The following is a 12191-nucleotide window of genomic DNA, read 5'->3' as shown; positions in this document are numbered from 1 at the left end:
AGAGTGAGAAGCCCCGTAGCGTGGCGCTTCCATCTATTTCAGGTCATTACAAGCGCTGGGGCTCCTCAAAGATAGAACCAATGAAGGAGAACCTCCATAAATGTCCAGCATGCATTGCTACACTGCCGTGCCTTGGTCGGTGGAACACACTACTCTGTGGTACTACTAAAAGCACGGTCTGTTCCTCCACAGAGTGTTTCAGTATTTACATCTCTGGTCCCTACAATCTCCCACTATGTTTATACAGAAACATCCCAATTAGTTACATACCAAACGGCAGATGGGGGGAGTCAGCCGGCCAAAATAATGACCTGGATTGAGCTATTGAGAGCAGTAGAGTAAAAACTCTGGTTGATGTGATGTATCAGCCCTCCAGGACTGCACTCTGGCTGCAGTCGGAATCCTAAGCTTGGTTCTGTTCTGTCTTGATTGATGTCCATTATGCAGTGAGATTGTGACGCTGCTTTTGATTAGCGAGTTGTCAGGAAGTATCACCGGCTCTGCGCTCATCCTCATCACGGCGACCGTGTTGTTTGTGAATATGCACAGCCACTTTAAGGCTTCCATGAAGATGAGTGTTTTGGAGGGAAATATTAAAAAGTGTAATGAGGGAGGGAGGGAGGGAGGGAGGGAGGGAGGGAGGGAGGGAGGGAGGGAGGGAGGGAGGCATGCATGCATGTGAACTTTCAGGCGTATAGTCCTCTCTCATGACAGGATAATTACAGCTTGCAGAGAGCATTTCAAAGACATTGTTTATCCCGTGGGCGCCAACACCAAGTGACATCACAGTCTCACCAATCAGGTTGACCTAAATCAGGCAGGTCCTTCTGACATGGCTGTTGTGACTTCTTCCTTATCAAACCTCACACTTTGCATGGTCAATTATGCCATTTTGCTGACAAAATACTTTACCAGAGAAAAGTAAATATTTAGATTGTATAGATTGTGAGTAAGGTGCCCTTTAGGAGTTTTTTTATGATATACAGAACTATTTATGTTTCAGAAGCACAGCAATGGCAGCGACCTACAATTTTCATTGGACAATGAAAAGCAATTTTTCAAGGGAATTCAGTAAACATGTCCTTTCAGAGTGGAGCTATGATGATGAATTAGTTTCAGTGGGATGTGACAAACAGTATCTCAGAGATACTCCGACTTCAGGACGCTCGGCGATCCTTGTCTTGAGGAGAGCTAAATTAAGTGGAAACAGGCATGGGGCACTTGGTGAGGAGGAGCTGGGAAGCTGCAGGAGCTAAATACATTAAAACTATATTTGCAAACGTTTCACTTCAGAGCCAGCATGCTAGGCCATTTTGGTAATTGCAGAGGCTTTCTAATTGGCATGAACTGCTCCCCAACACTAGAAGTGCTGCACAAGGACAGGCTGGGAGTCCATTGTGACATGTTGAGAATAAAATGACATTGAGATGTTTTAATTGTGCTATTGAACACATTTCACATTTTCACTCTGGAAAATTAAATCGATGCCAGACGCTTGATGTAGCATAATTAACGAGTAAGCGCTGCAAACTTTTCTCAGTAAACTTTCAAAATGACGGGGGGAAATACAGAGAGAGAGACACAGGAACAGATGGAGGGTCACATAAATATTGTGTAATGGTTTCAAGACAGACAATCTGCATCACAGAGGAAGGATTCACTGATACAGCATGCGTGTCTGTCTCATGAAAACTCAGAGATGGTTATTACATTTAATGTGTTTTTGCATGTCTCAAAAGAATGCTGCATTGATTGCATAGCCGCAATTGTAGTACAGTAGTTGCAATAAAACTGGCACTTGAAGTAGTAGTAGTGGTAGTAGTAGTAGTAGTAGTAGTAGTAATAGTAGTAGTAGTAGTAGTAGTAGTAGTAGTAGTAGTAGTAGATTATAGAAGTGATATTATAGTGATAAATTAATAGAGGAATGATGCCTTTGGTTGAAAACATGGCAGTAGCTGGCAGCCACTATAATTTTTTCCAGACTCTGACCTCCGTAAGTCATTCTACACTGCTACTACCAACAATCATACAAAATGGTCTGTAGACATTACATTGGAATTATTCATATTGGTCTATGAAGTGAATTACAAAACTAACACATACAGTATAACCTATTTAGAATACATGTATTCACAGTACTTACAAGAGATGAGGGATTTCCTCCATTTGCTAGACAGACAGCTAGCTGGAATGTTTTCCTACATTAAAACCACCAATGCATACCGAAGCAAACGTACCTCATTAAACATCTGTTTAAACATCAATGGAGTGATAAGAGCACGCGGTAAATATCAGCCTCCTTGTCAACAGCCAATTCAAACACTCATTATCACATTTGCTGGTTTTGACCTCAATAGCTTGGTCGTGTTGCTACTTCAAATATAATGATCGGAACAACAAGACAAACTGTTCAAAATGAGCACAACTACGAGACAGGACATTACACACAGACAGGTAGAAGTAATAAAGCTTCAACACCACTGATATATAATAGGCTACTCTACCATTACATGAAGCGGGAAGCGTTAGGAAAGCAGGGGAGGTTTAAATGAGAAATCTGCAGTAGCTACAGCCAAACCCCAAATATAAGCTTGTTTTACTCAAATGTTTGCAAACATTGTAAATGTAAACAAACACTGCATAGATTCAAAACATGGTTAAAACTATAATTTTGATATCATGGCTTGTTGGTCCTTGCTTCCATAGTTCTGTCTATAAATCCCTCAGCTTTTTACCAAAACAGAGGCGGGGTGTCCACTTTGTTCATTGTTTCAACTGAAGATTGGCCTTTTAATAGAGGACACTACTGAATCTAATTTAGAGATCACCGCTACACTGTCTCGGACAGCTCTCTGCAGAACAGAGCAGAGCTAAGGCTTTAACAGAGAATCACATCATCAACCATCACTCCATGTTCCAATACATTCCTCCTGGTTCCCCCTCCTCACTGTAAGGCTCTGTCACAGGCTGTGCTGCAAGTGCCCTTCTTCAGCCTGACCATCAATTACCCAGCAGGCCAATCATGGCAGATGGAGAGTCGGGGTGGTAAACCTCAGCTGACATTCACACAGCCTCTCTCACAAAACCACCTTTGAGCACTCCAAAATGACTAGGCTCAGTTTTGAGTACTTGGCACAATTACGATCATGTGCTTCAAGCCGAGCTGGGATTGTTTTGAGTCAGTCACAGCCACAGGCCGCCACAATCATGCCGGCACAGACAACGGATAAAATGAGAGTGTGGATGCATCTCCCGAAATAAGAAAGAAAACAACTCATCTATCTTCTCTGTAGTCATTATGTTGTTACTGATACAGTAATAAGTGGCCTGGATAGGTCACTGTAGCTACAACTGTATTGCAGTTGAGCTACAAAGGACCAAATAACAATTCTGTAGAAAAGGGCGAGGGATAGATAGAAACCAGTGACCTTGCACCCGGAGGTCCAACAATTGTGCCACAAGGTTGCCTGTTAAATTCTATGTGTAAATATGAAACGTGTCTAGCTCTATTCAAGAGAAAAAGTGCTCTTTTACCAGTGCATTTACTCCTACATCATGTCAGGTGTTAAGGCAAACAATGTTTCAAAGCCGATTCTGTGTCGTGGTCCAGTTGCAATCTGCTGTGACATCATGAGCTATGGAACCCAACAAAAGGATGTGATTTTACTCTAAAGCTTGTGATTACTGTTGCTGGTACTCATTGTGCTCCTTCCATTTCAAACACAGTGTGTCCCTCGCTAATGACTTGTTCCTGATGTGTTCATTCATCCTTTACGCTTAGGCAATCTGTTTACCCAATAATTCACTCCATAGCTCACTCATCACACATTTTTCTTCTTCCTGGAAGAAAAGACAGAGATTACTGATCATTGTTGCTGCATTGAGGCCATCTGTGACCTATAAATGTTTAGCAGACCCTTCAAGCTCAGACTGTTATCAAGCTAAATTAGCCTACATGCTGGAGGCTGATGACGGTGTAACAGTGCCTGGGAGAGAGGGCTCACGGTGGGTTAACCCTGGGGAGAATATCTCATGATAGGATGTGAGCTGGGTCACCATGGAGATGGAGATGAAAACTCAAATGATGTTTAACGACTATGAACGTAATTTGTACAATTTTCAAGTACCTTATCCTAGCGGATGTGTGTCACTCAAAAGGGCTTTGGTTGCTAGTCAGTGTTTGCCATTATTTTGTATTCAAATCCATTTCGTTTTTTACAAAAGGGATTTGTTTAGCATATTATGACTGAAAATTATATGCCTCTGTTATTGGGTGCTTTATTAATTGATACCCAATTAAGGCAGTTAAATTAGGTCAGTGTCAGGCGTTCAGGCGGACTCGTGAAATGATTCTGACAGACCATACTTTTCTAAACACATTGATTAAATTAAATCCCTTTTTTTTCAGGATGAGTAATGAACTAAACAAAGCCATTCCATTCCCTCTGGGTGTGAGAATCATCTTGCATTAGTTTAAAGTCTGCAAATCATTCAACAGACAGGTTGGTTTACCCATTCAGCTCACTGCTTAGCGCCCCCACAGAGAATCTGCTCCCACAGGGCTGACTGTCAATAGAGGAAAACATAGCCCTGGTACTGAAGCTCCTGTGGCATGCAATGCTGCCCGGCCAGGCCTGGCACACCCACACAGAAACCTATGCACGCCATACACAAACCTGGCAATCTGTTTACCCAAAGCCCTTACACACGTCACATGCCTGCATTAGATATACTACAAAGAAACAGAATGAGTGAAATCAGGAAAATGAGAATGGGCTGTTCCAAGACTGGTTCAAATGCAGATGGTTGAATTCACTACCACGATATGGCGTATGTTAAGAACAGGACGCTTTGGGTTTGTAAATAATAAAATAAAATACCCTCCATCCCTCCTCTGCTGTATGATGTACTGTAGCCTCCAGATAGTCCCTGTGAGACCTTCAAAAATGGTTTCCTCCATCTGTGAATAGTTGTTGGTGGGCAATGCAAGGCTTTGTTCTTTTTCTATTTTCTAAATACACACTGTACATATTTATGTACAATTCAGTCCTGTCGCGATCTGTCACAGATTAGGAAGCTCTTTGATGCCAAATGGCTGTGTTTGCACTAGAAATCACCTGAGCAATCAGTTAGCACATCAGCTGAATGATACTGGGTTTTTAATCAGGGTATTTGTGTAGTCAGGTCTTTGGGACTGTTAATTGCTCATTTAAAGTCATTGTGCTGAAATAATTAATTAAGGTTTTAATCCCTCATGCAGACAGGGGATTGTTTTTCTGATACTGCTCATTTGATGTCACAATGAGCAGTTGAAAGCACAGAGGCAAATAGAGAATAGCAGAATTATAGTGATGGAAAAAATCTCAAGGTACAGCTAACACCTTCTTAGCTCTTCAACAACAATTTTGTTCCAATTCCATATTTACATGATCTGAGAAACACTAGTCTTAATTGTGGAACGGTTTGGGGAAATGTATCACTTAGAAACTACAGGAATGCTGAGCATTTTTTCATTTTATAATAGATTGCTTATGAGAGCGCAATGTGTTGATTAAGGTGCTCAAATGTCAAGTGTTCGAGGCTCGAATTTTATGTGCCATCAGCAAATCAACAAAATCAATGGTGTTGTGGGCTCAAGTGCTTTCTATTCATGAGACCATAAACACTCATACAGCATGGGTGGGTGCTGATGAGGAGTATTGAGGTTGATTTTGCCAAGCCAGGTTGATAAACCACCTTGCTAGTTGGACTCCCTGTACAGTGGGTGAAAGTCAAGCTTCATTATGGCTTGATTTAGTGTGAAGTACATTTTCTTCATACTAGTAGAATGTATAGGTCTCTTAAATCGAATCATCCTAGCGTGGCATGTACAAAAATGACTGTATAAAATAAATAATTCAAATACTGAGCTAAATTGTAGGCAAACGCTTAAACAACTTGGGAAATTATATTATTTTATACTAATACAATTGCTCAGAGAAAGAGATTTTGTTTAACAAGTAATAATTTTCTTTCTCAAAAAAGGTAGGGGTCAAAATTATTGACACACCTGTTTTTAATACCTTTCAATACCTTGCGAGGTTAACGGCACTGAGCCTTTACATTTTTTTTGGGAGAACACATTGGGAGGGATCTTAGACCATTCCTCCATACAGAATCCTTCCAGATCTTTGATATCATGTGCTTATGGACTGCCCTCTTCAATTCAAACCACAGGTTTTCATTGGGTTTAAAGTCCGGAGAATGAGATGGCCATTGTAAAATGTTGATTTTGTGGCCAATTAACCATTTCTTTGTGGATTTTGATGTGTGTTTGAGGTTATTGCCTTACTGTAAGATCCACTTGTGGCCAAGTTTCAGCCTCTTGGTAGAGGCAACCAGGTCTTTGGCTAAAGTGCCCTGGTTCTGAATAAAGTTAATGATGCTGTTGACCTTAACAAGGGCCCTGGGACCAGTGGAAGCAAATAGCCCCATAACATCAAAGATCCACCATCATATTTTCTAGGAGGTATGGGGTTATTTCCTGATTATACATTATTATTTTGACGCCAAACCCAGAACAATAAATTAAGACATCAGAATGAGCAATATCAAAATGAGCAATGTAAGAGTCCGGATGTAAATAAATATGTACATAAAAAAAGTATTTGATCCCCATCCACGACCCATTTTCAATGCACTGGCTGAGGGAAGGAGGTTCCCACCCAAGATTTGATGGTACATGGCCCCGTCCATCGTCCCTTTGATGCGGTGAAGTTGTCCTGTCCCCTTGGCAGAAAAACACCCCCAAAGCATAATGTTTCCACCTCCATGTTTGACGGTGGGAATGGTGTTCTTGGGGTCATAGGCAGCATTCCTCCTCCTCCAAACACGGCGAGTTGAGTTGATGCCAAAGAGCTCGATTTTAGTCTCATCTGACCACAACACTTTCACCCAGTTCTCCTCTGAATCATTCAGATGTTCATTGGCAAACTTCAGACGGGCCTGTATATGCGCTTTCTTGAGCAGGGGGACCTTGCGGGCGCTGCAGGATTTCAGTCCTTCACGGCGTAGTGTGTTACCAATTGTTTTCTTGGTGACTATGGTCCCAGCTGCCTTGAGAACATTGACAAGATCCTCCCGTGTAGTTCTGGGCTGATTCCTCACCGTTCTCATGATCATTGCAACTCCACGAGGTGAGATCTTGCATGGAGCCCCAGGCCGAGGAAGATTGACAGGTCTTTTGTGTTTCTTCCATTTGCAAATAATCGCACCAACTGTTGTCACATTCTCACCAAGCTGCTTGGCGATGGTCTTGTAGCCCATTCCAGCCTTGTGTAGGTCTACAATCTTGTCCCTGACATCCTTGGAGAGCTCTTTGGTCTTGGCCATGGTGGAGAGTTTGGAATCTGATTGATTGATTGCTTCTGTGGACAGGTGTCTTTTACACAGGTAACAAGCTGAGATTTGGAGCACTCCCTTTAAGAGTGTGCTCCTAATCTCAGCTCATTACCTGTATAAAAGACACCTGGGAGCCAGAAATCTTTCTGATTGAGAGGGAGTCAAATACTTATTTCCCTCATTAAAATGCAAATCAATTTATAACATTTTTGACATGCATTTTTCTGGATTGTTTTGTTGTTATTCTGTCTCTCACTGTTCAAATAAACCTACCATTAAAATTATAGACTGATCATTTCTTTGTCAGTGGGCAAACGTACAAAATCGGCAGTGTATCAAATACTTGTTCTCCCCACTGTATGTGAATGGTGTGTATAGACAGTATAGACAGTATATTAATCAAAAAGGTGTGTACAGCAGTAGTTATACAGCATGAGCCAATACTAGAATGCAGTATATACATATACAGTGGGTAAAACAGTATGTAAGCATTATTAAAGTGACCAGTGTTCAATGATTCTACGTACATAGGGCAGCAGTCTCTAAGGTGCAGGGTATAGTACCGGGTGGTAGCCACCTAGTGACAGTGTCTTAAGGTTCAGGGCATCTTTGATGTTATGCTTCCACTGTTCCTGGGGCCATTGTTAAGGTCAACGGCATCAGGACATTTTAGCAAAAAATCTGGTTGCCTGTGCTAGGAGGCTGTATCTTGGCCGTGGATCTTCCAGCAAGACAATAACCCGAAGCACACAACAAAATCCTTAAATAATTGGTTAATTGGCCACAAAATCAAAATTTTGCAATGGCCATCTCAGTCTCCGGACAGTCTCCGGACTCAAATCTGTGGTTTGAATTGAAGAGGGTAGTCCATAAGTGCAGACGAAGAATATCAAGGATCTGGAAGGATTCCGTATGGAGGAAGGGTCTAGGATCCCTCCCAATGTGTTCACAAACTCATAAAACATTTTAGAAAAAGGCTCAGTGCCGTTATCCTCGCAAGGTGAGGTATCGAAAGGTATTGAAACCAGGGGTGTCCATACCTTTTAGAGATTTATTTCTTTCTCTGAGCATTTCTAGTAGTATAAAATAATATAATTTCCCAATTGTTTTAACAATACAATATAGCTCAGTATTTGAGTTATTGATTTTATACAGTCATTTTTGCTCATCTTTATCAAGGGTTTCAATAATTTCAGACCCCACTGTATGTCTTCATAGTGGACATTAAAACATCACATTATTGTAAAGTAGTGTTTAAAAACATGTCTATAACTTCAAATCATCTGTTCACCCCGTCTCGCCTCCCTCTTTGCTATCACAGGTGGTGTGTAAAGTATTTGTCTTCATAGTGGAAAGCATGTTCATGTATAGTTAACAGCATATTAAGTCAACTACATAATGTATAATGATGTAGACCATATCTTCTAAACATCTGCTCTACTCTCTCTACTCTTCTAGGTGGTGGGTCAGATCGACAAGCTGACGTCAGACTTTGACTTTGACCTGGAGCCAGATGACTGGACGGTGGCCACAGCAAGCAGCACGTCCAGCAGCGAGAGGGGCCTGGGAGAGGCCTTCAGGCTGGACTTCCTCAACCCTGACGTGCTCTCAGACAGCTGGGAGTTCTGCAGCTATCTGGAGGCCTCAGTCGCTGCAGCAAACGCCGCCCACAAAGCAGCGCCAACGGAGCAGCCCGAGGATGCAGGGCTGGAGCCAGGGGCGGGGCGTGGGTGCATCCCCACCCAGACCCAGACCCCAACCCCGCCCCCCACAACCGCCTCAGCCTACTCCCAAATGAACGGGGGGCTGCCCATCCCTAACGGACCTCTCATAGTCACCCCAGACTCGTCCAGTGCCAGCGAAGAGGCCTCCAGCTCCACGTACAGCCACAAGACATCCCGCACGTCCGGCACCAGAGAGAGGGTCCGCTTCAGTGACAAGATCCTATACCACGCGTTGTGCTGTGATGATGACGAGGAGGATGAAGAAGAGGGAGAGGAGAAGAAGGGCGGCTGTGCGACCCCAGACACTGACGACAGTGAGCCCAGTCCTAGTCAAGCCGGCTCGCCCACACCGCCGCTCTCCTCCTCAGAGCACTCCGTCCTCCAGAACTGTCTGGACCCTTCTTATGTCTCGTTCCCAGTGATCGTGGCAGCGGGGACTCACACGCTGCCCAGAAAGGGTCTTCTCAATCCGGCAAGCTGTCGGAAAAAACTGCTACGGAACAGTAGCACACAGACTGTTTCAGATAAAAGCACCCAAACTGTACTGCCCTATATTCCAGCAAAACAGAAAACAAAGGACCACTGAGAAACAGTAACTTTACAACAACAGAACTAATGAAAAAGGACTGTGTACTATTTAATATTAAATACATAGATCATAGATTAATACACAAATAAATAAATACATATTAATTCCTAAATAAATACATGATATGGGAAATGACTCGACTACCTAAAGTCATTTTGAGGCTCAGGGAAATAAAGATAAAAGGATAAAGAAAGAAAAGGGATGTTGAAGGACCAAAGGGCTAGAGCCTGCTAATGTTACGAAATGGACCGAATGGATTCCCTATTTATAATCATTTGCAACACTTATTGAGATTACTAAAGCAATCTTTTTTCTAGGAAGTTGAAATTGTTCTGAAATCGGAAAGTAAGTGTGAAGAGGTAATTTCCCTCCTCGTACACCAGTATAAATCATAAGAAGATATAATGCTTGTTCTTTAAGATGTGGTTAAAAAACACTGCACATTCTGTACACTGAGAATCTGTATAAACATTGTCTTTTTCATCTTCCAATGATTATAAATGTCAAGGGGGTTCCTGGTGTAACAACAGGGAGTGTATCTAGATGCACAAGTCAAGCCTTCTTCTCTCTTTGATGTCATCACTAGTGAGTCAAGGCCCAGAAAAACACAGTTTGACCTGCCCTTGATTTTATTAATCATTTCAATAATTTATCTCTTGGTCTGCTGCTGAGACTGTAGTTGGGGAAAGTAAGGCGAAAAACAGGTATTTTTGTGAAAGGCTGTACTCCAACTCCACATTGTGACATTTCCACTTTATCTATCTGTTCCTCTCTGCAAGGTTGTTAGGGGTGACGACTTGAATAGAAGTGCACAAAGCCAAGACGCAAAAGGTTATGTCTCTCCATTCTGAATCCCAGTAGGGATTTGGACTCAATAGAGCAGCATTTTATTCACAGGGATTATGCCAATAGCAGTGCTGATCAATAGGGCTGATGGAGAGAGTGCTGTGAGAGGTCTCTCTGCTGAGCAGGCAGACCCTGCTCCTGGGGGCCCACAACAAAAACTCACAGTTAGACCTCCATCTATTTCCTCTGCTATTAGTGGCAGACATGGACAGACACAGCCTTCAAGAAAGAGATTGGCATTTAAGAAATGTGCGCCAGGACGTAAAAGTGTGGGTGGCAGACATAGAGGAAGAGAGAGATGGAGAGAGAGAGAGGGGGGAGAGAGAGGAAGAAAGAGAGGGGGGAGAGTGAACGCATTGGAGAATGCAGGAGAGGGTAAAGGGCTGACCTCACAAAGAAAATGTGCTGCTAGATTGTTGTTAATCAACCCTCGGAACACAATCATTTCCCCTCTAATCACCAGGTGCTGACTCATGTCTCTGAGGATGGCCAGAGAGAACTTTCCTCTCAGATACAGATCTATTACTGTCAATAGGCCCCCAACTGCCCTGGGCCCCAGGTTACGCTACAGAAGAGAACACGCACATATTCTGGGTTGGACTCTTTCAAGGCCTATCCTTGGCTACACATTCCATGTATTTATCACATATTTTACATCTCACTATCTTTTTGTAAAGGGATGTTGTTAAAACACACATAATGAACACATCTATAATGTTTTCCTACTAAAGAAAGACTGATTATTGATCTGTAGGCTGGGGTAAAGGAAGCATAGCCTGAGACAAAAACAAATATTTTGCTCGGTGAAGCACAGCATCTAGGCTGGTCCCCTGCTAGGAGAAACATGGTCATGCCTCTAGTCTCAGCGCTGTGCTGGTGAGCAAGTGAAAGTTGAACTGTAGTTTGCCACACTTAACAGACTGTGAGTAATGCAGCGTAATAATCAAAGATAAGGGAAACAATATCATGCTATTTTAAATGGTTACCCATTATAATACACTCTCTGGCAAAACGTCAATTAAAATAATTATTATATGGCATACAAGTGCCCTCCCTGTATTTGGTGAATCAGCTGAGAATACTTTGAGTGACTGCAAGGTAAGGTCAAAAATGAGCATTTGCATAATGCAATGCAGAAATATTTATCAGTTAGAGTCTGAGTCCAGCAAGAATGCATAGGTATTTTGTCCAAGCTCACACACGTACAGTGATTTTGGTTGTGGGTTTTGACTGAGAAAAATATAAGTTTATAGTAGGCCTATGTCTTTACTCTAAACCCGATATCAGCTGATAAGCACTGCATTAAATGAAGGTGATAGCCACAGCATACAGTATAAACACAGCAGTTTCTCCCTATGGGAATCCTCTCCTTGAGGTCAGGATACATTTGAAACCCACTTGGCAACGGGCACAGACATCTTGGTGATGAGTGAGAAATGAAATTAGCCTCTTTAATCGGTGCAACGATCATTTCAAATGTGATGCTGAGAGAAAATGGAGAGGATGGAATCATGTATAAATTATCTAAGCAGCAGGGACGCACTTGTCTTGTGGCACGCTTTCACATTCCGTCTTGCTCTGTTAATCCAGGAAACAGTCTGTGTCTGTCTATGAGAAAGATGCATTGAACAGAGATCAATGGATGACTCCCG

General features: G+C 42.4%; 1 protein-coding gene across 4 annotated transcripts in view; it reads left to right on the top strand.

The window, feature by feature from the left end:
- The window catches only part of LOC121582289 (inhibitory synaptic factor 1), a 49970-nt gene extending 39793 nt beyond the window's left edge, over positions 1 to 10177 (top strand). For all 4 annotated transcript variants that reach the window (XM_045205210.1, XM_045205211.1, XM_041897998.2 and 1 more), the window contains one exon: positions 8839 to 10177. In XM_045205210.1, coding sequence (XP_045061145.1) covers positions 8839 to 9690 — 852 coding nt within the window. In that variant the 3' untranslated portion in view covers positions 9691 to 10177. The remainder of the gene's footprint in view (positions 1 to 8838) is intronic.
- Positions 10178 to 12191: the final 2014 nt, after the last annotated feature.

This window comes from Coregonus clupeaformis, chromosome 20, assembly GCF_020615455.1.
Source record: "Coregonus clupeaformis isolate EN_2021a chromosome 20, ASM2061545v1, whole genome shotgun sequence".
Lineage (NCBI taxonomy): Eukaryota > Metazoa > Chordata > Actinopteri > Salmoniformes > Salmonidae > Coregonus > Coregonus clupeaformis.
This window is presented reverse-complemented; position numbering and strand designations above follow the sequence as displayed.